Source organism: Neovison vison, chromosome 3, assembly GCF_020171115.1.
Source record: "Neovison vison isolate M4711 chromosome 3, ASM_NN_V1, whole genome shotgun sequence".
Lineage (NCBI taxonomy): Eukaryota > Metazoa > Chordata > Mammalia > Carnivora > Mustelidae > Neogale > Neogale vison.
In genome coordinates this window covers 232,697,560-232,723,972 of record NC_058093.1, presented here as the reverse complement: position 1 = coordinate 232,723,972, position 26,413 = coordinate 232,697,560, and the positions used below count along the sequence as shown (strand labels likewise).

Below are 26,413 nucleotides of genomic sequence, written 5' to 3'. Positions count from 1 at the left end.
TTGTTTCTAGAAGTTTCCCATGAACTCCAATCCCAATTGATCCCTCCATCATATTTTTTCATAAGTCTTCAACTTTTCTTTCTAGAAATTATCACAATTTGTAATTATACATTTATTTGTATGATTATTTAATGCTGGTTTCCCCAACTAGGTCTGCAAAGAGCACATCTATTTTGTTCACCAGTGTGACCCTTACCCACAGAAAAGTATATGGTACCTAAAAAATGCACACTAAATAGCGGTTAATATTGAAACACTGAAATAATTCTTTTCATATAGAAAGCATTCCTTTTTTAAGATTTTATTTATTTGAGAGAGGAAAAGAGAGACCAGTGTGTATGTGCAAGCAAGAGCAGGCAGGCCGGGCAGAGGGAGAGGGAAAAGCAGACTCCCCACTGAGTAAGGAATCTGATCTCTATCCCATGACCTAGATACCACACCTTGAGCTGAAGGTAGATGCTTAATGGACTGACTGATCCACCAAGGTTCCACAATATTCAAAGAATTATTAGAGGATGGGGCTTAAAGAAAATCATACCACTGGTAAATCTTTTCATAACAATTTTTAACAGATGAAAACAGCTTTGTTCTTTAGACAATTTAGATGTTCATCTATCTCAAAAGAGCTAGTGTTAACACCAACAAAAATTTGCAAGGGAAAGACAATTAGCTCTAAGGGATGGAATAGCTCTGAAGAACAGTATGAGGCTTAAGAAAGGAATGTAGAAAGAGCCAATGGAATTTTGAGAGATAGCCATGGAGTAATTTCTTTCTCATTTATTTACTCACTGAACAAGTATATACTGAGCACCTACCATGTGCCAGACATGGGGCTATAGTACCTTAATCTAAACAGACAAAAACATAAATCCAGCCCTCCCTGGGAGCAGATAAAAAGAAAAATAAGCAAATTATATGTTAGCAAACTGAAAAGAGCTATGGAGGGGAAAAAAGAGGGGAGCTACAAAGCAAGGAAGTATCAGGAAGGAACAATTTTTTTTTCAAATTTCAGATATTTATTGATCAGTGTAAACCCCAACACAATACAGAAACATGATTTCAGCATTTAGAAGGGAACTATTTCCTGGATAAGTGGAAAATTGTGCTGATGGCTTCTGGGACATCTTCATTCTAAGCAGCTTTATAGTGAGACACTTTCTTAAAAATTTTTTATTTACTTATTTGAGAATGAGAGAGAGGGAGAGAGAGAGAACATGAGTGGGAAGAGCAGCAGAGAAGTGGTGGGGAAGCCAGAGAAGCAGACTCCCTGCTTAGCAGGGAGCCTGACACAGAGCTTGATCCCAGGACACCCAGATCATGACCTGAGCTGAAGGCAGACACTTAAAGACTGAGCCATCTAGGTGCTCAAAACATTTAATTTAGAAGTCTAGATCTTCTTTCTTCAGTTTGCTGTAATTTACATTCACTGAGTACAACTTGTATTGATCACTGAGGACCCAGTCTTTTAGGGTTCTGAGTTATTCTTCCTATCCCAACTGACATCTGGATTGTGCAATGCCAGGGGCAAGATATACAGCGCTGCTCCAGTACCTGCTACCCCAATAAATATGAGAAGGGGGACTAAATTTGGATGCTTCTTTGCCTGACTGAGGATCTGGCATAACTTGGTTGTAGCAGAGCCCTCCAGCCAAGGAGAAGTAAAAATCAAATATGCAAGGTCTGGAACTAAGTCGACCCTACCAGAAGGAGCAGTTTTTTAAAGGACGGTCAGGGCAGATCTTAGGAAGTTGACAAATGAGCAAAGAACTTCAGGAAAGTGAAGGATCCAGCCATATGAATATTTTAAAGAAAAGTTTTAGAGGGAGAAAGCCAACACAAAGACCCCGAGGCAAGAACATGCCTTGTATATACAAGGAAAGCAAAGAAGTCAATGAGACTGGGGGCACACTGGCTAGATGATGTCAGAAGAAAAAGAATGGAAATTTATTTATTAGTTGCCTTAGCTGATCATGCCATATTTTTCCTCCTCACTCCAGCTCCCACATCGATCAGGTTATGTGCGCACTCCTTTTGATGTGGAGAACAAATGTAAAAGAAATATAGACACAGTTAAATTTCCTTACAACTTACAGCTCATTGACAATACTTGGGACTGGCAGGGTGACCTTCCTCCAGAAACTCAACTGCCTCAATGTTAATGCTTTGCTGGGGCAAAAAGCAACCTTAGCTTGACATTATCCTGGCTTCTAGGATTCTACAAATCCATGTTAACAGAGGGAAATCTCTTTGGAAACTTCCTTTATCTCTACCCCCTAAGATATAGGTTAGCAATCATCCTCCAAAGATACAGCCCACTGATATACACCTGAAGGGTCTCATGATTAAGGTTTTACTAGACTGCAGTAAATGACCCCTCAAGGTCCTGGAAACCTAGCTTCCAAATTCCTTAGAGACTTACACGTATCCCTATTCCCTCCCAACTTGAAAGTACATAATCAGTCATTCCTCACAACCCCAGTGCTGCTATTTCTGCCCACAGATCCCTTCCCTGCACTATAATAAAAACAGCTTTTTGCACCATAAAATGTCTCAAGCCTTCTTTATTGACCAATGGGCTCAACAATCTTGCATCAACTTAACCTGCCCTGCCTCTTCCTTCCTACCTCTGAGTAAAGCACTGAGACAATTACTGTACCGCACTGAATTGTTTCCATTCATAGCAAAAGTACCAATATTTCCCTTCCCTCTCCAACCAATCCTCTTCCTTCACTAGTTTCTACACCAACTTCAAAACTATAACTAGAAAGTAATTCCTGATTGATTATGCTAATTAGGTGTATCCAAAGCATTTACAAGTTCATAAGTGATAATTTAAAAACAGTTTAAACATCTTATAAAGTGTTCTAAAAACTCTTTTTTTTTTTTCCTTTGACAGAGATCACAAGTAGGCAGAGAGGCAGGCAAAGAGAGGGGGAAGCAGGCTCCCTGCTGAGCAGAGTGCAATGTGGAGCTTGATCCCAGGATCCTGAGACTGTGACCTAAGCCAAAGGCAGAGGCTTAACCCACTGAGCCACCCAGGTGCCCCTGAGTCTAAAAACTCTTAATAGCTCCTCATTGAGTACATGACAGAACAGAAAATTCTTAGTTTGATTTTTTCAAGACTTTATGTTGCTTGGACTTAAAACTCTCACTAACTAGCGTTGTGAGAACTCTTTCCAGCCAGCTTGGTCTCCCTAAACCATCTGCTTATTCCCACTTTTGCTCCCTTTTCATTTTTCTCCACCTAAAATGTTCTTTTTTCCAAGGGTTAACTCCATTTCCACTTCCTACATGAAGGCTTCTTTATCCACTTGAGCTCATAATTTTCCCCCCACTGTCTATCATTTCTCTATGTATCTCATTTTATTTAATAGTTTATTAAAGCAAACTCAAATTTTTCCAAACCGCCCAAAACAAACACACACATTGACTCTTTCTTTCAAAATTTCTATATAAGGGCGCCTGGGTGGCTCAGTGGGTTGGGCCTCTGCCTTCCGCTAGGGTCATGATCTCAGGGTCCTGGGATCGAGGCCCACATCCAGCTCTCTGCTCAGTGAGGAGCCTGCTTCCCCCTCTCTCTCTGCCTGCCTCCCCCTCTTCTCTGCCTACTTGTGATCTCTCTATATACAAAATAAATAAAATCTTTTTTTAAATTTTCTATATAAACTGGTTGCCCATAACTGGATCCTATGATCTTTGATGACTATTTTATTTTATTTTATTTATTTTTTTTAAAGATTTTATTTATTTATTTGACAGAGAGAAATCACAAGTAGATGGAGAGGCAGGCAGAGAGAGAGAGGGAAGCAGGCTCCCTGCCGAGCAGAGAGCCCGATGCGGGACTCGATCCCAGAACCCTGAGATCATGACCTGAGCAGAAGGCAGCGGCTTAACCCACTGAGCCACCCAGGCGCCCCTGATGACTATTTTATACACCCATTTATTAACATATACAGTGGTTAATATGACGCTAAGACCCTCATAATGCCATTTGTTCATAAAATTTTGTGAATTCTACCCTACAAAATTTCTCAGTTCGACCCTTCCCTCTCATTGTGGGCTACTGCAGGACCTTAACCTCTCTTACCTAGACTACTACAATTGATCCTTAACTAGTCTCCTCGCCTTCTCCCTTCTTCGATTCACTCCCTTCACTCCTAAGTGAAAGCAAATCCAACTCACTGTCCTGGTTAACACCTGTGGTGGCTCCAAACCCTTCAACTTGATGAGACCCTTTGCAGTGTACCCCGGTTTACTTTCGACAGATTCACCATGTTTTTCCCCTTTTTAGAAATATCCTTTGGTGTTTGACTTGTAAATGCCTCCTTCTCCTTCATGATCCAGTTTAAAAGTCATTTCCTGTCTTTAACTTTCCCTGACAGCCCTGAGTAGGGCTAACTGAATTTCCACTGATGTTCTCGCAACACTGTAAGGGTCTTAACACCTCCTCCCGAACACAGGTCCTTCCATCCAGAGCTCTGTCTCCTTCACCTCTATTCCGTATTCCCGGAGGCAAAATCAGGATCTGGTGTGAACCACGCCTATCTAGGGAATAGAATTATTAGAACTTTTTGTTCAGTTTTTTGTTTTAAGACCTTCAGGAGGGCGTAGCTGGGGGGATACTCCGCTTTCAGCAATGCCGGCTCTTAGAGAAGCCCGGCGTCTCGCCACTGAGGCACTCACCACAGAGCCACTGGACAGGGTTCGGGGTGGCCCTGACGGCCATGCTGACTAACAGCTGCCTCTGAGTGACCTGCTTCGGTCCTGAGGGAGCTGGGGGAGTATGACCGACCTCGCAAGGACGATAGCACAGACTGACTGACAGACTAACCTAAAGCAGTAGCGGGTCTCAATGGACTGCCAGACGGGCCAAAAGCAGGAAGAAATGGTGGCCAGCCTCGTCATCTTCGAAGAGGAATAGAAAGAACAACCTAATTGCTGCAATACGCCAAGCACGCGCTTCGAGCCTCTCCTCGCGCAGGGGAAGACGGGAAAGGAGGACTGGGGGCCTCGCCGAGTGCGCGTGCGCAGCAGCCTCTTTCCGCCACCCGCGGCCCCGCCCCCACACCCTAGGCCTGCGCGAGCTTTGTCAAGCGCGCGCGCGCGCGCGCGACAACCCCATTTCCCCGCCTCTCACGTGGCCCCTCCCTCTCATCCTAGGTAGGCGCGAGCCTCCCAGGCTGTACACGTGCGCGCAGCCGAGCCGGCCTTACAAGTCACGTGATCCACGACTCGGCGTTTTCTCCACTACAGCCTTCCTAGCTCCTACTGCCAGATTCCGGCGTTATGGCTGCCGGCATTCCCCGCGCCGCTTCTCTCTCCCCACTGTTTTCCCTTCTGTTCCTCCTGCTCCTTTCCGCTCCGCATGGCGGCAGCGGCCTGCACACCAAGGGCGCCCTTCCCCTGGATACAGTCACTTTCTACAAGGTAACGGGAGTGGGGGAATCGCGCAGGTGCTGCCTGAGCGCCCAGGGGAGCGCACACCTGTGGGGAAGGAGGCAGGACTGGCAGAAGGTGGTCTGTAGCGACGATCCCAGGGCTTCCCATCATCCTAAAGGGCCGGTGGACTCTGGGCCGGGACCATCCTGCGACCTATGGGGCACACACAAGCCAGGGTCCCCGCGCACGCTTGTCTTTGCAGTATTTGTACTTCCTCTTTGGTAAAAGAGCTGCAGAAAGGCAATCCAGGGAACTTGCTGCCCCTTCCCCGCACCCAGTGGGGAGAAGGCGGTGCCGGGCAAGATCCAATCCTCGAGTCCCAAGTGGGAGGCCTGGAGGGCGGTGCGAGGCGGACACCCAAGTGCTCCTGGCTGTGGTGGGGCGGGGGTAGTGAGGGAGGTGGTTGGAAAGCCCGCTCGTTAACTGGCGTTTTTGCGCCCCTCCTCCCTTGGAGGGAGCAGGGAGTGCGCCCTGCTTTGCAATACGCAAACAATGTCCAGGGATCCTGTCTCTTGCTGAAAAGTGCAAGCGTTAAGAATAAGGGAACTCTGTAGGGAATATCTTGGGCCTGGGAACAAAATGAATAAAATCGGGTCAAGACGTGGAAGGATTCCTCTGGGTCAGTGGACGTTGGAAATGTTGAAGGCTGAATGCAGTCCCAGCTCCCTCCTCTGGCACCTGTCTTCACCCACTGGCAGCTTTCAGCTTCGCCTACGAGATGGGCAAACTAAGCATTGAGAGAGAACCCATTCGTTTTATTTTCGTTAATTTGTACCCATTGCTGGGAAGTGAAACCAAAAAGTGGAATTCTAAATCTGTCTCAAGCGGTTGAACTCTTTCTGTTCTCAAAAGATTTCCTTGTCCTGGATTTGGCATCTGTGGTTTATTCAAATATTTGAAACTGTAGGTATGGCTGGTTGGTTGTCAGGCACATCCCACAGCACCCTATGCTTTTGGGGTCTTTATTGGAAAAATGACACCCCAGCCCCCAAAAGGGGGAATGGGGTAACATCACAGACCAAGCGTGACTTAGAGGGAAACTTTGCACTGTTGGTGCCTCTCTGTTTTTATTGGTATCACCCTGGTTTCGTCTGTCATTACAGTAATCTTGCAGGTCTTACTGTTCAGCCTTTCCTGACCATTCCCCCTTTTGATCCCTCAGCTCCAGCCATACATGCCTTCTGTCCTTTGAATACTCCTAGCTCATCTCACTGACATGGGCCCTTTGCACTGGCAGTTCCTTCTGACTAGAACATTCTTTGCCCAATCTTTGAAAGGCTGGTTGCTTCTTCTCATTCAGGCTTAGGCTAAATATTACTTACCTTCTCAGAGTCCTTCTTGGACTTCCTTTTCCCCCTTGTCTGTTTTATCTTCTCCCACACTAGAATATGAAGAACTAACTGCCTTGTCTATTTTGTTCACTGATCATCTGCACGACCTAGCTGGTTACCTGTTACATAGAAGATACTCAATAATAATTTACTGAATGAATGAACAGATGTCTTCTCCAGTCTAGATCCTCTTCCATCACCACTGAACAGAACGAGAGCTACCTGGTAATGCATCCAGGGGCCTTGTTCTGTGCTTTTGTCTTTCTGCAATTTCCAGTGTCTTCTTTTGTTTCTTACCCTTCACCATCACTAGAAATAAGAGACCCTGACTGCTTTTTTTTAGTGCTGTGTTCACGTAGAGTGGTGTCTAGCTCATGATAGGTACCTTTTTATTCAATGAATGAATGATGAAATCATCTTCATCTTGAGAAAGCAAGTTACCTAAGTATAGGATATGGTGGAGTCGATTCCTTAAGGATAAAGAAAGGAAAGAGATTTCTAAAGCAAATGAAGAGGTACAGGCTAATTAATGAAAAGGAAAAAATCCAGTGTGCAGATGTGTGCCATGCGAAACCATTCTGCTGATGGCCTAAAATGGCAGAATAAAAGATGGAGGCCTCTCAGTTCTGTTTCAGGGTTAGACCACCATATAATTATTAATTATTCCATAATACAAATGTAGGCTCTTTGAAGATAGGGTTCCTGTGTTGTACTTTTAAAATATTTTCCCCCAGACATATGTAGCATCTGCTGCCATAGCCTACCCTAGTTGTGTTCGTCTATCAAGTATTTTCAGAGCATCTGGTACATGCCAGGCACTCTTGGGGAATAGGGATAGAGCGGACAAGTCAGACCAGGTCCTTGTACTCATAGTGTATGTTCTAGTGGAGAGAACAGACAAAAAATACGCAGATAAAAATTTTAGTGAGTGATTATTGCTGTGAAGAAAGCACAGCAGGGTAATGTGATAGAGGAGGACAAAATGAAGGAATGCTAGGATGGTATGAGTGGAGGATGCCTCTCCATTGTGGGTGGGAGGACATTCGAACTGAGCTTTGAATGATAGACATCTATGGAAGGAGCTGGGGGAAGTGTATTCCAGCCAACAGAGACAGCAAATGAAAAGGCCCTAAGTGGAAATGAGTTTGTGGAACTGAAATAAGGACAGTCAGGCCAGAGGGACGTGATCTGGTTTACATTTTAAGACTTAACCTGTGGGGTACCTTGTGGCTCGTCAGTTAAGCATCAGCCTTCGGCTCAGATCACAATCCTGAGGTCCTGGGATCCAGCCCCACATTGGGCTCTCTGCTCAGTGGGGAGCCTGCTTCTCCCTCCCTGCCCCTCCCACTTATGCTCTCCCTCTCTCTTTCTCAAATAAATAAAACCTTTATTTTAGAGATAAATTAGATAAAAAGCACAAATGGGGGAGCAGGAGAGGGAAAAGCAGGCTCCCTGCTGAGTAGGTTCCTGATATGGGGCTCAATCCCACCTCAGATCATGACCTGAACTGAAGGCAGATGCTTAACTAACTGAGCCACCCAGATGCCCCAATAAATAAAATCTTTAAAAAAAAAAAGAAAAAAAAGTCTTACCTGTTTTTAGGCCTCCAGAGCTCAGATTTTGGGGGTCAGTGATCACTTAAAAGATTGCCTGTCCTGGGGCACCTGAGTGGCTCAGTGGGTGGCCCTGTCTTCGGCTCAGGTCATGATCCCAGGGTCCTGAGATCGAGCCGATTTCGGGCTCTCTGCTCAGCAGGGAGCCTGCGTCCCCCTCTCTCTCTGCCTACCTGTGATCTCTGTCAAATAAATAAATAAAATCTTTTTCTAAAAATTGACTCTCCTGATAGCTTCTCCTCCTTTCCTTGTGTCCCTAGGCAGTGTTAAATGTTTTTTAAAAGCTAAAACCAAATAGACATCAACGCACAGTGAGCAACAAAGACTAACAAAAACTGGAATGATGTCAGCTTGACTTAATTATGATAGTGATTGCCTATGATGAAAAATGGGCAAGAAGTGGTCACTTTGATTAGAAAAGCAAAAAGTTGGGGTGCCTGGGTGGCTCAGGGGGTTAAAGCCTCTGCCTTCGGCTCAGGTCATGTTCCCAGGGTCCTGGGATCGAGCCCCACATCGGGTTCTCTGCTCAGCAGGGAGCCGCTTCCCTTCCTCTCTCTCTGCCTACTGCTCTGCCTACTTGTGATCCTTGTCTGTCAAATAAATAAATAAAATCTTTTAAGAAAAGAAAAAAGTTATAGGAGGAGAGGGCAGTTGTTAGACTAAAGCTGTGCATTGGGAGAAACCATCAAAACAAAGATCTTGGGGATTCCTCTAAAACTCAATCATAGAATTACTATACAACCCAGCATATCCACTCCTAAGTATATACCCAAAAGAAATGAAAACAGGCGTGCAAACATTTGTAGGCAAATGTTTTTAACGGTGCCATTTACAAATAGCCAAAAGGTGGGATCATCCCAAATGTCCCATCACCTGATGAATAAATAAATAAAATGTGACATATCCATACAGTGGAATATTATTTGCCTACAAAAAGGAATGAAATACTGAGACATGCTACAGCCTGGGTGAATCTTGAAAGTGTGATCCTGAGTGAAAGAAGCCAGGTACCAAAAACTGCATATTGTAGGATTCCATCAGAGTAGACGTCATAGAGACAACAAGCAGATAAGTGGTTGCCCGGGGCTGTGGAAGGAAGGAAGAATGGGAAGAGACTGCTTAAAATGTGTATGGATATGTGATTCCTTTTCAGGGTATGAAAATGTTCTGGAATCAGTATTAATGATCATTGCACAGTATTATTAATGGACTGAATTTCACTGTATTGTACACTTTAAAATGGTAAATGATGTGTGATGAGAATTTTACCACAATTGAAATAAAGGTCTTGACTCTGACAGTTTAGGACCTGGAGACCTAGACAAAGGGAGCGGTGGTCAGGGAGGGGACATCGTCCCAAGTCTGCCTCTCAGCAACTTTCTGTGAACCCTGAAACTGCAGAGTTGAACCTCTCGGCTTCCTAGCCAAAACACCTCCAGAGGTGCCAACCTCTTTACAGATGGTTGGTTGGTTGGTTGGTTTTTGTCAGATTTCTGGTTCATTGTTTACTGAGAAAGGCCCTCTGGGATGATAGGCATGCCATGGGGCCAATGTAGTGTTTTCTAAGGGTTCCCTTAATCTTACCGAAAAGGCCACTGGAAGAGGCAGCCTTAATACGTCTTCAGCTTTGTTTATTCTAAGCAGGGTTGTAAATGTCTTTGATTACTGTGAACCAGTACCTAACGGGGTACCCAACACCAATAAAATGTTAAATGATTCAGTGGGTCAATGAATGAATGAATGAGTATTAGTGTGTGAGCACTTACTTCCCTTGCAGGCATGGTTTCCACTCCGTTTCTTAAACAGGGGTCCCTTGTGAAAGGGAATTAGCCCCAAAGGTCCCTGGAATCTTGGACTTGCTCAGCTCTCTATGCCCTCAGGTCATTCCCAAAAGCAAGTTCGTCTTGGTGAAGTTCGACACCCAGTACCCCTACGGTGAGAAACAGGATGAGTTCAAGCGTCTGGCTGAAAACTCGGCCTCCAGCGATGATCTCTTGGTGGCAGAGGTGGGGATCTCAGGTATGGACAAGTCCAAACCCGACTGTGGAGGGCAGAAGGGGAGGAAGCTAGGAATCATTTCCTTCTTGTAGGTGGGATACCCAACACCGTTTTGTCTAAGCCACACAGGAGTGTAAGTGAAGTCATGGCCTCCAGGAACTGGTGACAGGCTTAGCTTGAGCAGATCTGATACCACAGAACCTCAATTCATCCTTGCAGGTGCCCAAGGGAAAGGAATCCCCCATCCTTCACCCTCCGCCCTACACTGACGTGAAACTTACTGCGAGAATCTGGTGCTCTCTTTGCAGGGGACTGTGGTCAGAGGAGGAGGTATTACGGTTCCTAGGGTCCCCATAGTCACTTCTCCACCTTCTTTTCAGATGTTTTTTATGAAAATGATTGGATTGTGGCTTTAACTCAAATCCGTCAGAGCTATCACTAAATCAAGGATCGTTCTCAACCGCAATGACCAATATAATAATAGTTGCCAACATGTGGTGGTTGACAGTGCACTTTACATCTTCCCTTGAACGCTGCCTAAAACGTGAGGCACACGTTCTCCGTGTTTATACTTGAGGAAAACTGAAGCTCAAGGAACTAAGTGGCCCACCCAGAACGCCACCTCAGTATTTATTCTCAAGTCCAGTGGGTTCTTCCCTCTCTCCGCTTCCTTCCAGCAGGGATGTCCCAGTTCCCTAGCTAGCTTGAGAGTCTGATCCTGGGCAGAGATAGTTCCCACACTTTTCCAGGGCAGGCAGTCAGTTCTGACTCAGCCGCAAATCCACTCCCTTGGGAATTTTTAGAAAAAGAAGAATAGCAGCTGACATTATCAAACATGTACAGTGTGCCAGGCCACTGTGCCAAGTGTTATCCATGTGTCTTATCCTTGTGACAACTCTAGGAAGAAAGTATTATGACCCCTGTGCTTCATGCTGAGAGTACCTTGCTCAAGACCGTACAGTCTGAAGTGGCAGAATAAGGATTGGAACCCACACTTCTATGCTACTATCCTGTAATGGGCGGCCTTGGCCCTTCTTTTTGGCCAGATATAAGAAACCTGCTGTCACAGCTTTAGTCCTTGGAACTGCTACTGCTTGTTAGGAAGGACATAGCAAATGCCACATATTGCTCTGAACTCTCCAGGTCAAGTGCACTTATCTCCTCACGGGGTCTTCCTAAACACCTCACATGTGGTAGAGACGCTGCCTGTTACCCACCACACGTTGCCCTCGCTCACTGAGCTCCAGCCAAAACGGCCCTTGCAAGCCTTCAATCCCCCCAGCTTATTCCTGTCTCGGAGCTTTGGCTCTTTCAGTCCTTCCTACCTGAGACATTCTTCCCAGATTATCACATGTCTGGGCCCTTGAAACTTCTAGTCCTTAAGCTCATGTCATCTCCGCAGAAAGGCCTTCCATGACCGCCCAGAGTAAGCCTTCTTACCTACTGTCACATCACTCCATTTTATTTTTATCTTTTTGCTACTAACCAGGTATGTTTGTTTACCATCTCTCTTCTTACCCTTAAAAGAATATAAGCTCCTTGAGGTCAGAGAAGTTGTAAACTCTTAATCATAACTAGATCTGTGGCACCCAGAACAGAACCTGGCATGTAGTGGACTAGAATAAACATTCAGAAGAGTTCCCATTTTTCAGATGAGGAAAGTGAAGTTCAGAGAGGATAAATGACCTAACGCTGCATGTCTGGGAAGCAGCAGAAGAGGAATGTCTACAAAACCAGAATCCTTGCTGTCAGCTCAGATAGGCCTCACAGCCATCTCCTGCCCTCCATTCCTCGTGGTCTTGCTCCTCATACCTGATTTCTGTTCACAGATTACGGTGATAAGCTGAATATGGAGCTGAGTGAGAAATACAAGCTGGACAAAGAGAACTACCCGGTCTTCTACCTCTTTCGGGATGGGGACTTTGAGAACCCAGTCCTGTATAGTGGGGCTGTTAAGGTTGGAGCCATCCAGCGCTGGCTGAAGGGGCAAGGAGTCTACCTAGGTATGCCTGGTTGCCTGCCTACTTATGACGCCCTTGCTGGGGAGTTCATCAGGGCCTCAGGTGTGGAGGCCCGCCGGGCCCTCTTGAAGCAGGGGCAGGACAACCTTGCAAATGTGAAGGAGACTGAGAAGAAGTGGGCTGAGCAGTACCTGAAGATCATGGGGAAGGTCTTAGACCAAGGTGAGGACTTCCCAGCGTCAGAAATGACCCGGATTACCAAGCTGATTGAGAAGAACAAGATGAGTGATGGGAAGAAGGAAGAGCTCCAGAAGAGCTTAAACATCTTGACTGCTTTCCAGAAGAAGGGGGCCGAAAAGGAGGAGCTGTAAAAAGGCACTCCGGGTTTTCCAGGGGTTGGTGGGGGTGGGGAGGGGAGAGTTACCTGCTGGCTGAGAGACCTGGGATATAAGAGTGGTGGTTAAAGTGGCACTAAGCCAGAGATCTGAGCATGCCCGGACACTGAAGCTGATATGACCGTGCTTGGGACATCCCTATAGCCAGTCTTTGTATAACCAGAGCACTTATCAGATGGCTTGTGAAATTCCCCCTCAGAAGGAGTTGGTGCTATGAAGAGAAGTGTACTGCCCAGGTCCTTGACAGGTGTTATTCTGACCCAATTAAAGTTTCTGTGTTTTGGTTAAAAGGACCTGAAGCCATTCAGTTTTCTTTCACAATTATACTTTGGCCTGTGACGTGCTTTCGCCTTTGAATTTATTTTTATTTTTATTTTTTTAAAGATTTTATTTATTTATTTGACAGAGATTACAAGTAGCAGAGAGGCAGGCAGAGAGAGAGGGGAAAGAAAGCAGGCTCCCTGCCGAGCAGAGAGCCCAATGCGGGGCTTGATCCCAGGACCCTGGGATCATGACCTGAGCCGAAGGCAGAGGCTTTAACCCACCGAGCCACCCAGGCGCCCCTGAATTTATTTTTTAATCTGAGCTGGTATGGACTCCACTCTACCAGGGTAATTGACTATCCTTGTAACACTGTAGAAACTGGTCCCAGCTCAAGGTCTGCCTTTATTACTTTCCACCAGTGTTCAAACTCCAGTGGACTGATTGTGGGTGGCAAAATGTATTGTCCTTTTTCTGGTCCTTAAAAGTGGAATGGCAGCCTTTTTTTTTAAAAAGATTTGATTTATTTATTTGACAGCACAAACGGGGAGCAACAGGCAGAGAGGGAGAAGCAGGCTACCCACTGAGCAGGGAGCCCAATGTGGAGCTCAATCCCAGGACCCCAGGATCACAACCTGAGACAAGGCAAACACCTACGTGATTGAACCACCCAGGCACCTGTGGAATGGCAACATTAAGGGAGCTCAATGTAATTATTTTCCATACTCCATAAAAAAACAGAGTGGGGATACCTGGGTGGCTCAGTTGGTTAAGTGGCTGCTCAGCAGAGCCTGCTTCTCTCTCTCCCTCTGCCTGCTGCTCTGCTTACTTGTGCTATCTCTCTGTCAAATAAATAAAATCTTAAAAAAAAAAAAATACATAGAGCAAGTTCTTAGTTTTATTGATAAAATCAGATGGGTTTTATTTTTTTTTTAGTTGGATTTAGATAGCTAAATGATACAATTTGGTCTAATTTGAAAGGTTTTTTAAAAAGGGATTGTTTTCCATCTAAGCTACTTTTTCACTGTCAGTAAGTACCAATATTAAAGAAGCAGAGTGGGAGACCATTGTACTAACTCAAATCTTTTCAGAAGCGATGGGCAACTACCTGTAATGGTAAGGTTCTTGATAACCTTCACTTTTCATATTTAACAACTTGGAAATCCCAACATGCAGCTTCTGAAATATTTATTATTACAGCCCAAAAAGAAACTTTAATTGAGCAGAGTTAATAAGTCAAACCTTAACTTGTGTTCCTCCATTTCAGCCAGATTGGTAAATTCACTGAAAACGAAAACAATTGTGGTAGCTTAGGCTCACAGTTCAACTAAGTAAAAGGTTCAGGGGCACCTGGGTAGGTCAGTAGGTTGAGCGCCTGACTTGGATTTCAGCTCAGGTCATGATCTCAGGGTCATGGGATGGAGCCCTGTGTTGGGTTCGGTGCTCAGGGTGGAGTCTGCTTTGAGATTCTCTCTCTCTCTCTCTGCCTCTCCCCCCACCAATGGATAAATAAAATCTTCTAAAAAAAAAAGATGTTCAAACCTAAACTCCTGCCGGTAACCAGCATAATTACTCTCAACATTTAAGAAAAGGATGTAACTGTATATATTTATTTCCCCTACTCATTGTGAAAATTTTGGAAGATCTTTCTGGATGCTTCTCACTGATACACTTGCTTTAGCTGTTCTAGTTTTTTCTCATCTGTATAAAACAGATTCATTTCCAGAGAACTAAGCATTCACTGTCGTAATGGGAAATACAGTAAGACAAATGGCAAGTAGGGAAAGAACTCTTCAAACCACGTGCATCCACAGTCCCCAAGTGTGATCCTGTCAGCTGGGAAAGAAATGGTGGGAGCACATCAATGGGTACTTAACTGGATGAGTCCAGGCTGAGTATTATGATTTATAAGCCTAGGGTCTTGAAGAGCCATTGGGCAGGGCTAGAGTATCCTATCAGAGGCTCTTTAAAGCAAATATTTTTCATTAAAGATGGGCCCTCTAAACTGTAGAGGCTGAAGTGATTTGCATAAACCACATAAAATTAAATCTTCTCTGACACTTAGGTCAAATAGATTCCTTCCCTCTTCTTCCTCTAATTAAATAATATTGTGGCTCAGGTGCTGCGAACCAGACTATGAGGAAGGCTATGGACTGGCTTCCCAGAATCAAATACAATTTCTCGGGAATCTGTAGATAACCTGAAGCAAATAAGACCCTGGATCCAAGATGAAGAACCTCATTCTGAGGAACTTATAAGTTACCTAAAATAATCGTGGGCAATTGGTGCCACCAAATAAAAGTTGCATTAGAATTCAGGAAAGACTGATTGTCAATAAGGCAGAGTCTAGAAATATGAATATAGCCATCAAGACTACTAAGAATAGGGCACCTGGGTGGCTCAGTGGGTTAAACCGCTGCCTTCGGCTCAGGTCATGATCTCAGGGTCCTGGGATCGAGTCCCGCATCGGGCTCTCTGCTCAGCAGGGAGCCTGCTTCCTCCTCTCTCTCTCTGCCTACTTGTAATCTCTCTCTGTCAAATAAATAAATAAAATCTTTAAAAAAAAAAAAAAAGACTACTAAGAACATGAGATGGTGCGTTGGGGGTGGTCTAGATTTCAACTTGCTTCATCAATGCTTTGGAGTTTGAATCTTCCCTAATCCTTCCCTTGCTAGGTAGTCTTAGGTGATAGCCTTACCTTCAGTAACTCCTTTTCTCATATGTGAAATAGTACCTTGTCAGGGACCCACTTTTACTGGGATACGTGGAAGCTGGAGGTTGCAAAGAGAGCGCTGTGCTTCCGTGTATAAACTGGTATATAGGTACCCCATAAATAATTTTTTAAAAATTTTATTTATTTATTTATTTGACAGAGAGAGAGAGATCACAGTAGACAGAGAGGCAGGCAGAGAGAGAGAGAGGGAAGCAGGCTCCCTGCCAAGCAGGGAGCCGGATGCGGGACTCAATCCCAGGACCCTGATATCATGACCCGAGCCGAAGGCAGCAACCCACTGAGCCACCCAGGTGCCCCCCCCATAAATAATTTTTATAAGCATTTGGCTCATGGTTGCTTACCTTCTACTTGTTAATATGAAATACATATCTGCATCAAGGCAGTGACAGCATCCAGAAATGGAACAGAGTATAAACCTGAAGATTTTGAGGAAGATTAAAAAAGGCATTTGAGCTGCCGACTCTTGGTTTTGGCGCAGGTTGTGATCTCGGGGTCGAGATCCAGCCCCACATCAGGCTCACGCTCGGCAGGAAGCCAACTTGGGATTCTCTCTCCCTCCCTGTTCCTCCCCTGTGCACATGCACACATACACACGCTGTAATAAATTTAAAAAAAAAAAAAAAAAAGGTGGTGAGGTGTATTGAGGTATATCCAAGTACTCATCTTTTGTTAATGGAAAAAGAATGATGGGATGGAGTCCTAGGCAGAAACCGACTTCTCAGGGCCCACAAAGGCATTTAATAGTATAGGACAGAAAGGAAACTAGGAGCTCCTTCCTTCCACTGTACTGTCAGTGTGTGATCTCAGCCTGTGGGTTCATCATATCATAAGTCTCCCTGAAATCCTCCAGCAACTTCCCACTACATTTAGAAAGCTCCATCCTTCCCCGTCTATAACGTCCTGATTGCGCTCTCTCTCTCTCTCACACACACACACACACCCATTTACTTCCCCCTTTCCACTGCTTTAAGCCCAGACACTTGAGCCCTTTTTTGTCAGTCACTGGAACATGCCCAGTAGTTCCTAACATGAGGCCTCTGTGCTTGGGTTCCTTTCTCCGTTGCTGACTATCAATCAGGTCGGTTGCTGACACTGCTTGTGGACCCCAGTTATCATGCACCCTAAAACGGACTTACAAACTATAATGTTTATTGTTGTTCTCTCTTTCCCCACCTGGGCCACTAACTAGGATGTGTGCTCTTATTTACCGCAGAGTCTAAAGTGTAAAGAAGCATCCAGTGCATGTATGTTGAATTCATGAATGCTAGCATGTGAGGTACTACTTTTTTTTTTCTTTTGAGGTACTACTTTTAAAAAGACTAGTCCCGGGGGCTAATAATACATTATATGTTTATTAAAAAATAAAAATTTTTTAAAAAGGGGAAAAAAAAAAGACTAGTGGCCTTGGGATAAAACTTTTAAATTCATAAATACTACAATTTTGCCAAGGAATATAACACTCAGTACAAAATTGAGATGAATTACGTCATTTAAAAGGTATGGCTTCTATGAATCCAAACAGAAATGACCCAGGCAGAAATCCCAACTTAAAATGGAAGAGTTTATGTAAATCAACCCATCTAGGGGCGCCTGGTTGGCTCAGATTAAGTCTCTGCCTTCAGCTCAGGTCATGATCTCAGGGTCCTGGGATCGAGCCCCACATCGGGCTCTCTGCTCAGCGGGGAGCCTGCTTCCCCCCTCTCTCTGCCTGCCTCTCTGCCTGCTTGTGATCTGTCAAATAAATAAATTTTAAAAATCTAAAAATAAATAAATAAATAAACCCATCTAATTTAATTGGCTACATATGTTTCACTAAGTTCTGAAGGAAGAATATATCCTTCCCATATTATAAATGATATCAAATAAGTAGGAAGAGTTTCAATAACAAGGCCATAGATACATTGAAACCCCTTTTTATATTAAAAGTTTAAATGAAAGACAAATCCAGGTTGAACATAGTGATTGCAAAATATAATGCAATTTTGAACAATTAAAATTATGAAAATATACAAAATTGATGGGCAACACAGCTAGGCATTTGTACATTTTCCATTATGTGAAGAACACTAAAAATTTCTATATGCTTTATCCACATCAGATAAATGATTTAAACCAAATGTTTGCTTTGGAGAATCTTAACTTAGGATCTCAGTAGTATAAAAAGCAGTAATTTTTCAGTCTGTAAACAGTAGTCGTGTTTTTCTTTCTTTTTTTTTTTTTTAAATATCAATTTACCACACAAAAACAAACACAACAACAACAACAACAAAAAAAAAAAACCCACACAAACCAAAAACAGCAGCAGCAGCAATGGGTTATTTGGGAATTCTCTTCAAATACCAATGACATACAATTGCTGGAGGGTGCTTTTTACTCATGTAAATATATATATATATACACACATATATATGTGTGTGTGTATATATATATATATATTTAAACTGTACACAATTTATAGTGCATAACAGTTTCCAAAAGAACAGATCAATAAAAGATATTGGGCATCTCTGCATAATTTCATTCTTTTTACAATTATTCCAAAATGTAAGAGGTTGGATCTAATTGAAATGCTACATTTAGTAGGAAAGTCAGCAAGTAACAAAGGAAGCATAACCTCGTCCTAACATTATTTGTCACTAAAACCAGGAGAGGTCCTGGGTGTCCCTAGGCAAAAGACAAGTTAGGTAGACCACTGGAGTCAAGCACTGTCCCTGAGGACCAAAGCCAGCTCACTGAGCACACATATGCTAGATTGACCATGGTCAGCTGAAGACTTGTTTCATAGAGCATTTCTATTTCTATGTACAATATTTTTGGATGTTCAAAGAAACATCATTTCAAGAACACATGCCATACACACATATCCCCACCCTCATACACACACCAAGTTCCATCTAAATAGGCAATAATTTTATGAAATTATGTTGTCATTAAATTAGATTTGGAATCAATTAGAATTTTCAATTCATCTTGTTCAAGGCAGTTCTTCCTTTTTGGATGGGGTATGATGGCTGTGGATACCAACTTACAGTAAAAAATAACTTCTTGGAATTACCTGATGGACTAGGATTTCCAGCAAGTCTTACTTTGAACAGATAATGTAGTAATTTTCTTAAAATTTTCCTTGGAAGTTCAAGCAGTTACTAATCACCCTATCAAACTGTGAATCTAAGAAAGTCACGATAAAGGGACAAAATGTAATTGTTTTGCATACAGAGATTATCCAAACTCTCTTGTTTCCTTTTAAAAGAAAAAAGTATCACATTTCACTGGAGAAGTGAGTAGAAAAGGGAACTGTAAGGTCTTTAAGACCAATCAACCCTCCATCAGATACTTGAATTTTCTCATCAAAGTCGTATCTTTGCTCTTACAGAATTACTAACTTTAATGGTGTTTGAGTAATGAAAACCAAAAATAGAAGCACAGATTCAAACACAAAAAGGTATCAAAGCAATTGTATAAACTGTATAACATTTTCAAGAGCAATGTTATCTTTTCTGTCAGATCAACCTCTGAAGCTACAGTCTTAGGGAGAGCTCCAGGTGAATAATGTAAACACCATCCTGGTGTAATTCTCAAGTTTGAAGAAAGCAGACCAAACATCAAACCCAATGGATAACATTTCTTTGCCAGCCTAAAACTTAAAACCCAAGTTAAGTCCATAATATACATTCCTTCCTTCCTCCCCAAACCCCCCACTTAAAAAACACTAAAGTATTACATCTTTATTTTCAAGCACACACACACACACGTGTTTGTGTGCTTGAAAAATATATATGTAAAAGCATATACATATATATATATCTCACAAAACCAATGACATTGGTATCAGACTTGCCTGCATAAATTATGTACACGTCTCTTTAAAACAGTGATTCCCATCTTTCCCAAAGATGGATGAAAGACAGCAAGCTAGTCCTTAGCAGGCTCATAAGTGGTCTGCACTGCTTTCCCTTCCATATGGTGTAAGTTAACACAAGCCTATCTGTGATTTAACTCTCACAGGAACTAGGATGGGGATTTCTTGGCTATTGGACTATTAAGCCAAACACTGAGTGCCTATAGTCATCTAAGTGGCGCTCTTCAGTGACAGGTGCTTATGCCAAATTTCATCTGAGGCCCTTTGGGTATCTGCTTTGGGTTCTGTGGGAGCCAAGCAGCTGAGGAAGCCTCAAAACTGAACTAAGGTGGAAAGAGGGCCTGCTCCCAGTCATGGTCCCCCTACTTCTGCTTCCTGCTTCCTAAGGCTCAAGGACAGACCAAACACCCACTATGATAATGGTAGGACCATTCAGCTGCTCTGAGGTCAATGCTTTACGCTTAACTTCTATTGCTGCTTTTATAGGACCCCCACCCACCCACCAGATGTTTCTGGTGATGGGAGGAAAGAAGAAAAGTGGGGTTCTCTTGTGGCTGCCATATGCATATGAACATGTATAAAAAGTGGTCAAACCCAGATGAGGGTCCTGCTTCTGATTTATATACAATAATTTAATCAATTGTATACATTTAATACCTAAAAAATTAATTCACAATCAAAGTCCTTCATGCATTTTATGAGGAAGTTCTGGATTAAAATGATGGTCAACCAGATGGAGCTTTTGCCTGGGAAGATGATATCATTTTCTGGTGTAAAGTCACTGGTGCCTGTGGTTCCCACTTCCTTAAATTTTTAGTTTCTTTGTGGTCTCCAGTCTTTTTTTCAGCAGCTCTCCGATTTCCAGAAGTGAGTGTAGATAACTGCTCTGCACCTTCCCTTGCACAGTCTTTGAAAATTTTCTCTCTTCCTACAAAGAAGATAAGAATTAGTGGTCTTGATCTGAAAGCATTCCCTCAGATAGATTATAGTTCCTCTCACGGAAATAAAAACTACCATTACCTTTGGTCTCACAGCAAGCTCCATCAGAATACAATGAATCATTTTCAATTTCATAAAATGCAAGTAAGGCTTAAAGCTCATCAGAGATGGGTATTTTTCCATGTGATTTTCATTGACACCCTATTGCTTTAGCGTCATTATTTCAATTATTTCACCAGTACTCTGTTTTAAGTTACACAAAATCAAAAAACTGAGATTTCTGATTATTAATGTTCATCCAGAAAAAAAGGTAGAGGGGCGCCTGGGTGGCTCAATCGTTAAGCGTCTGCTTTCTGCTCAGGTCATGATCCCAGGATCCTGGGATCGAGCCCCTCATCAGACTCCCTGTTCTGCAGGAAGCCTGCAGGAAGCCTTCCTCTCCCTCTCCCACTCCCCCTGCTTGTGTTACTGCTCTCCTGCGCTCTCTCTGCCAAATAAATAGATAAAATCTTAAAAAAAAAAAAAAAAAAAGGGTAGAAAATTATTACAAAGAAGTCTGGATATAAAATCACTACCATTTTGTTATGAGCTGTACAAAATAGAAAAATTAAGATTTCTGATTATTTCATCATAAAACAAAAGTAGAAATTATTAATTTGGACATTATCAGAGACACTTCTTAAAGGCATCAAATTTACCTTTTACCTTTGCCAACTTCTCTGGTTACAATATTGAGAAGTGTCTCTCCACAGTGACAAAGACCATGGGTTCCAGAGACCAAACAGCTAAAAAACAACAAAGCTTTCCTAGACTTCCTCAAATATGTGCTACATAATTGACTTGTAATAGAGACTACAAAAAATAAAGGGATGGAGTGTTCAAACATCGAAAGGAGGTTGGCTGAGAACTGGTTAGGGTTACATGAAGTTGACAGTATTGCAAAGCCCTGAAGAAACCAGGGAAGCACACCTTATGGCCAAACAATATTATCTTGAGACCTTGTCTACCTTAGAAGTACACATGTGCATTAGTAGAGAAGGTATGTAAAATACACTTCATTCAGGACTGCAGTAAAAGTAAGTGTATATAAACAACCTACAATACCCAATGGCTATGATCCATTCATATGCCGAATACTATACAGCTGTTTAAAAGAACAGCATTAGCCTGAACAAATCTCATGAATATAAGGTTAAGGGGAAAAGCAAGCTAAGTTTCAGTGTAAAACAGAGTGTATCATTTACTTTCAAAAATGTAGCAGCTATTACAGTACATTTTAAATTAACATAAAAGGTCTTGGCCTGGGGCACGTGGATGGCTCAGTTGGTTAAGTGACTGCCTTCAGATCAGGTCATGATCCTGGAGTCCCAGGATCAAGTCCTGCATTGGGATCCCTGCTTTGCAGGGAGTCTGCTTCTCCCTCTGACCCCCTCCACCATGCTCTCTCATTCTCTCTCTCTCTAGTAAGTAAGTAAAATACTAAATAAATAAGTAAAATCTTAAAAAAGAAATTCTTGGCACACAACCAGTTTCAGTGGATACATCCAGATAAGAGGAAAATGGACTATGACTGGAGGTGGTAGTTCAGAGGCCTTATGCATAGTATTTCAAGTTTAGAAAGGAAGGAGGGAAAGAAAAAAGAAGTAAATCTAGTGAAAATTGAAGAAAAAAATATTTTCACCTGAAAGACAAAGCAGCCAGCACTATATGGATCCTACATTTGGTAGTTGGTGCTGCTCAGTATATTACAGGTATTACGACTTCAATAAAAAAGAAGCAATTAAATACCCCATCCTCCCATACCCCGCTATAACTGTTTTATGTAAGCCTCACTATAATCCTATAAAAGAGTTTAATACAGATACAGATAAATACAGATACAGATAAAGAAACTGAGGCCTAGAAAGGTTAAGTGACTTCCCAGGTCAGTGAGGATGAGATACCAGGGTGGGTGAGTCAGTTAAGCATCTGACTCTTGGTTTCAGCTCAAGTCATCATCTCAGGATTGTGAGATGGAGCCCTGTGTTAGACTCTGTGGAGAGTCCGCTTGTGATTCTCTCCCTCTGCCCCTCCCCGCAACTCACACACATGCTTACTCTCTCTCAAATAAATAGATCTTTTAAAAAAAAAAAAAAAGAGGGACACCTGGGTGGCTCAGTCAGTTAAGTGTCTGCCTTCAGCTCAGGTCATGATCTAGGGTCCTGGAACTGAGCCCCAAGTCGGGCTTCCTGCTCAGTGGGGAGTCTGCCTCTCCCTCTCTTCCTCCCCTTTGCTCATGCTCTCTCTCAAATAAAATCTTGTTTTTAAAAGATTTTATTTATTTGACAGAGCAAGCGAGCACAAGCAGGGGAAACAGCAGGCAGAGGCAGAGGGAGAAGCAGACTCCCCACTGAGCAGGGAGCCCAATGCAAGGCTCAATCCTAGGTCCCTGAGATCATGACCTAAGCCGAAGGCAGATGCTCATCTGACAGAGCGACCCAGGTGCCCAAATAAATAAAACCTTAAAAAAAAAAAAAAATGAGGACAGAGTTAAGTCTTGAAAAATCCACAGTACCCAAGGTTAAAGATAACCTTCAGAACAAATACTCAAAATGAGAAATCTCATTCCTCACATCAGAAGGCACAGATCCTTTAACAACAACCATACAACCAGCAACAGCAGGCTACTCTGCCTGTCATCTTTGTACTGGACCGTCCTTCCCACATAGCATGTGCTCCAGCTCTGCCAACTGACTTATGATGTCCCCACACAATTCACCTTTCTGCCTCCAGCTTTTGTCTGCCTCTTTCTGCTCTGGATTCCTTTCATCCATTCTGGTCTACCTACTGAAAACTTAATCCTTAAATGCCACCTCTCTGGTAAGACTCTTTCTGACTCGCTCAGTTTTTGTGCCTCTATCATATCTCCAAATTAATTTGTATGCATCTCTTACAGCCGGGTCTTTCTTTCAAATTAACATATAGTGTATTATTAGTTTCAGAGGTAGAGTTCAGTGATCATGTCTTATATAACACCCAGTGCTCATTGCATCACGGCCCCTCCCTTAATGTCTACCACCACCTACCCTACCCTCCCACCCACCTCCCCTCCAGGAACCCTTAGTTTGTTTCCTATGATTAAGAGCCTCCTATGGTTTGTCTCCCTCTGATTTTGTCTTGTTTTATTTTTCCCTCACTACCCTATGGTCCTGTTTTGTTTCTTAAATTCCATATGAGTGAGATTATATAATCGCCTTTCTCGGACTGACTTATTTAGCATTAATACCTCTAGTTCCATCCACATAGTTGCAAATGGCAAGATTTCGATTTTTGATGGCTGAGTAGTATTCCATTATATAGCTATACCACCTCTTTCTTATCCATTCATCTCTTAATAGACATCTGGGCTCTTTCCATAGTTTGGCTCTTGTAGACATTACTGATATAAACACTGGGGTGCAGGTATCACTGTGTTTGTATCCTTTGCATAAATACCCAGTAGTGCAATTGCTGGGGGTTAGTGTAGCTTTATTTTCAACTTTCTGAGGAAATGCCATACTATTTTCCAGTTACAAGCAGGTCTTTTTTTTTTTTTTTTAAATAAATTTTTATTTATTTATTTGACATAGAGACACAGCAAGACAGGGAACACAAGCAGTAGAGTGGGAGAGGGAGAAGCAGACTTCCCACTAAGCAGGGAGCCTGATGCGGGGCTCAATCCCAGGACCCTGGGATCATGACCTGAGCTAAAGGCAGCCGCTTAACCAACTGAAGCCACCCAGGCCCCCCTACAGCCAGTTCTTTTGATCACTGTATTTAATGAGCATTTACCCAGAACAGCAAGCTCAATATATTTATATCTATCTAAAAATTAACAACCCAGGGACGCCTGGGTGGCTCAGTTGGTTGGACGACTGCCTCCGGCTCAGGGCGTGATCCTGGAGTCCCGGGATCGAGTCCCACATCAGGCTCCCAGCTCCATTGGGAGTCTGCTTTGCTCTCTGACCTTCTCCTCGCTCATGCTCTCTCTCACTGTCTCTCTCTCTCAAATAAATAAATAAAATCTTTAAAAAAATAAAAAATAAAAAAATAATAAAAATTAACAACCCAAATACCCAGCAAAGCCCAATGAAGCAAGTGACATGAAGCAATGTGACATTCATTCAAGTTTGTGAACTTTAAGATTTTTTTTAAAGATTTTATTTGTCAGAGGGAAAGAGAGCGAGCAAGCATAAGCAGAAGGAGTGACAGGCAGAGGGAGAAACGGGCTCCCTGCTGAGCGGAAAGCCCAACATGGGCTCAATCCTAGGACCCTGGGATCATGACCTGAGCCAAAGGCAGACGCTTAATTGACAGCCACCTAGGCATCCCTAAGATTTTTTTTTAAATAGATACTATAATTTTAAGTTTTTATTGTTCTATAGTATTCAGGAAAGGGGATAAGAGTTTGGACCAGAGAGTAAGTTTGGGTTTATCCTAAAAAGTTGAATGGCTCAGAAACAAGATGGGATAGGGAGGGAGACAAACCATAAGTGACTCTTAATCTCACGAAACAAACTGTGGGTTGCTGGGGGGAGGGGGGTTGGGAGAAAGTGGGGTAGGGTTATGGACATTGGGGAGGGTATGTGCTTTTGGGTAAATTGGAAGGGGAGGTGAACCATGAGAGACTATGGACTCTGAAAAACAATCTGAGGGGTTTGAAGTGGTAGGGGGGTGGGAGGTTGGGGTACCAGGTGGTGGGTATTATAGAGGGCACATCTTGCATGGAGCACTGGGTGTGGTGAAAAAATAATGAATACTGTTTTTCTGAAAATAAATAAATTGGAAAAAAAAAGTTGAATGGCTCAAAATCTGCCACTAATTACCATATTTCTCCATATGTAAATAAGTGTTCCAAATGGACGATCAAGTATCCCTTCTTCAGAATGGTGTGCAAGTAGGAGGCAGAAGGCCAGAATCCTACCTAGGATGTACCTATTTCTCAAGGATTCAATTACTAGGCCTTTACTGGCTTCCCAAGTGCCCGAAAGCATAAAGGCTAGTGGCAGATACAGATGTGTTCTAGGAATACAGAAGGGGAAGAGGTGGGAATAGTTATGGATGATGAGACTGGAACTTATCTGGGGCTGAGAAATGAGAGCTGCTATTCTCTACTTTCTAATTCTCTTAAACATACATTTTGTGTGTAAAGAAAGAGGGAAACACTATAGAAGCATTAAGAAGACTAAGGTACATAAGTACTCACCTGTAATAATCTAGACAGTCCAAAAAGAACCACCAATGTATAGTATGCTATCATTTGTGTTTAAAAGTAAAAGGTTGTGGCAAAGGAAAGAGACATATGCTTGTAGCTGGGTTACTGAACTCAGGAAGATTGTACAAGAAACTACCAACAACAAAGGTTCCTTCTTGAAAATGGAACTAGGAAATGTGTTAGGATGGGAAGAAGACATTTCACTATATAGTCTTTACTTATGCCACCTTTTTTTTTTTTTTTTTTTTTAACCATATACTTATTTTACTTTTTAAAACAATACACTGTAGGGGCGCCTGGGTGGCTCAGTGGGTTAAAGCCTCTGCCTTCAACTCAGGTCATGATCCCAGGATCCCGGGATGGAGGCCCGCATCGGGCTCTCTGCTCAGCAGGGAGCCTGCTTCTCTGCCCATTTGTAATCTCTCTCTCTCTCTCTGTCAAATAAATAAATTAAAACAAAACAAAACAAAAACCCCAATACACTGTAAAGCTTGAAAAAAGAAAGAGTAAATCAATAAAACAAAAATACTTAAAAGAATTAATCCATCCATTAGTTCTACTTACCACAGAAGTCTATGTTCATTCTAATGTGTATATAGGAAAGAGAGGTTAACTATCTAAAACCAAACTTCTAGTTTCACCTCCGAAGA

At 42.8% G+C, this 26,413-nt stretch overlaps 3 protein-coding genes across 3 annotated transcripts in view; 1 reads left to right on the top strand and 2 right to left on the bottom strand.

Moving 5' to 3' along the window:
* Positions 1-1,379: 1,379 nt before the first annotated feature.
* On the bottom strand, positions 1,380-4,905 carry LOC122903641 (cytochrome c oxidase subunit NDUFA4-like). Its single transcript, XM_044244422.1, is given in 3 exon segments — positions 1,380-1,451; positions 1,454-1,697; positions 4,832-4,905. Coding segments are annotated over 3 exon segments (390 nt in total).
* Positions 4,906-5,161: 256 nt separating this feature from the next.
* Positions 5,162-13,030, top strand: ERP29 (endoplasmic reticulum protein 29). The gene is made up of 3 exons (XM_044244253.1): positions 5,162-5,427; positions 10,264-10,402; positions 12,211-13,030. The coding sequence occupies exons 1-3, from the start codon at positions 5,287-5,289 to the stop codon at positions 12,711-12,713; spliced, it is 783 nt and encodes a 260-aa protein (XP_044100188.1). The 5' UTR covers positions 5,162-5,286; the 3' UTR covers positions 12,714-13,030.
* Positions 13,031-19,470: 6,440 nt separating this feature from the next.
* Positions 19,471-26,413, bottom strand: part of NAA25 (N-alpha-acetyltransferase 25, NatB auxiliary subunit) — a 73,242-nt gene continuing 66,299 nt past the window's right edge. Inside the window, exon 24 of the mRNA XM_044244252.1 lies at positions 19,471-20,519. Within this exon, the coding sequence (XP_044100187.1) occupies positions 20,397-20,519 (123 nt within the window). The 3' untranslated portion in view covers positions 19,471-20,396. The remainder of the gene's footprint in view (positions 20,520-26,413) is intronic.

Coding starts and splice junctions, on each gene's coding strand:
- ERP29 (XM_044244253.1), top strand. CDS start 5,287: ATGGCTGCCGGCATTCCCCGCGCCGCTTCTCTCTCCCCACTGTTTTCC. Junction 5,428..10,263: donor ATACAGTCACTTTCTACAAG/GTAACGGGAGTG, acceptor CTATGCCCTCAG/GTCATTCCCAAAAGCAAGTT. Junction 10,403..12,210: donor GGCAGAGGTGGGGATCTCAG/GTATGGACAAGT, acceptor TTCTGTTCACAG/ATTACGGTGATAAGCTGAAT.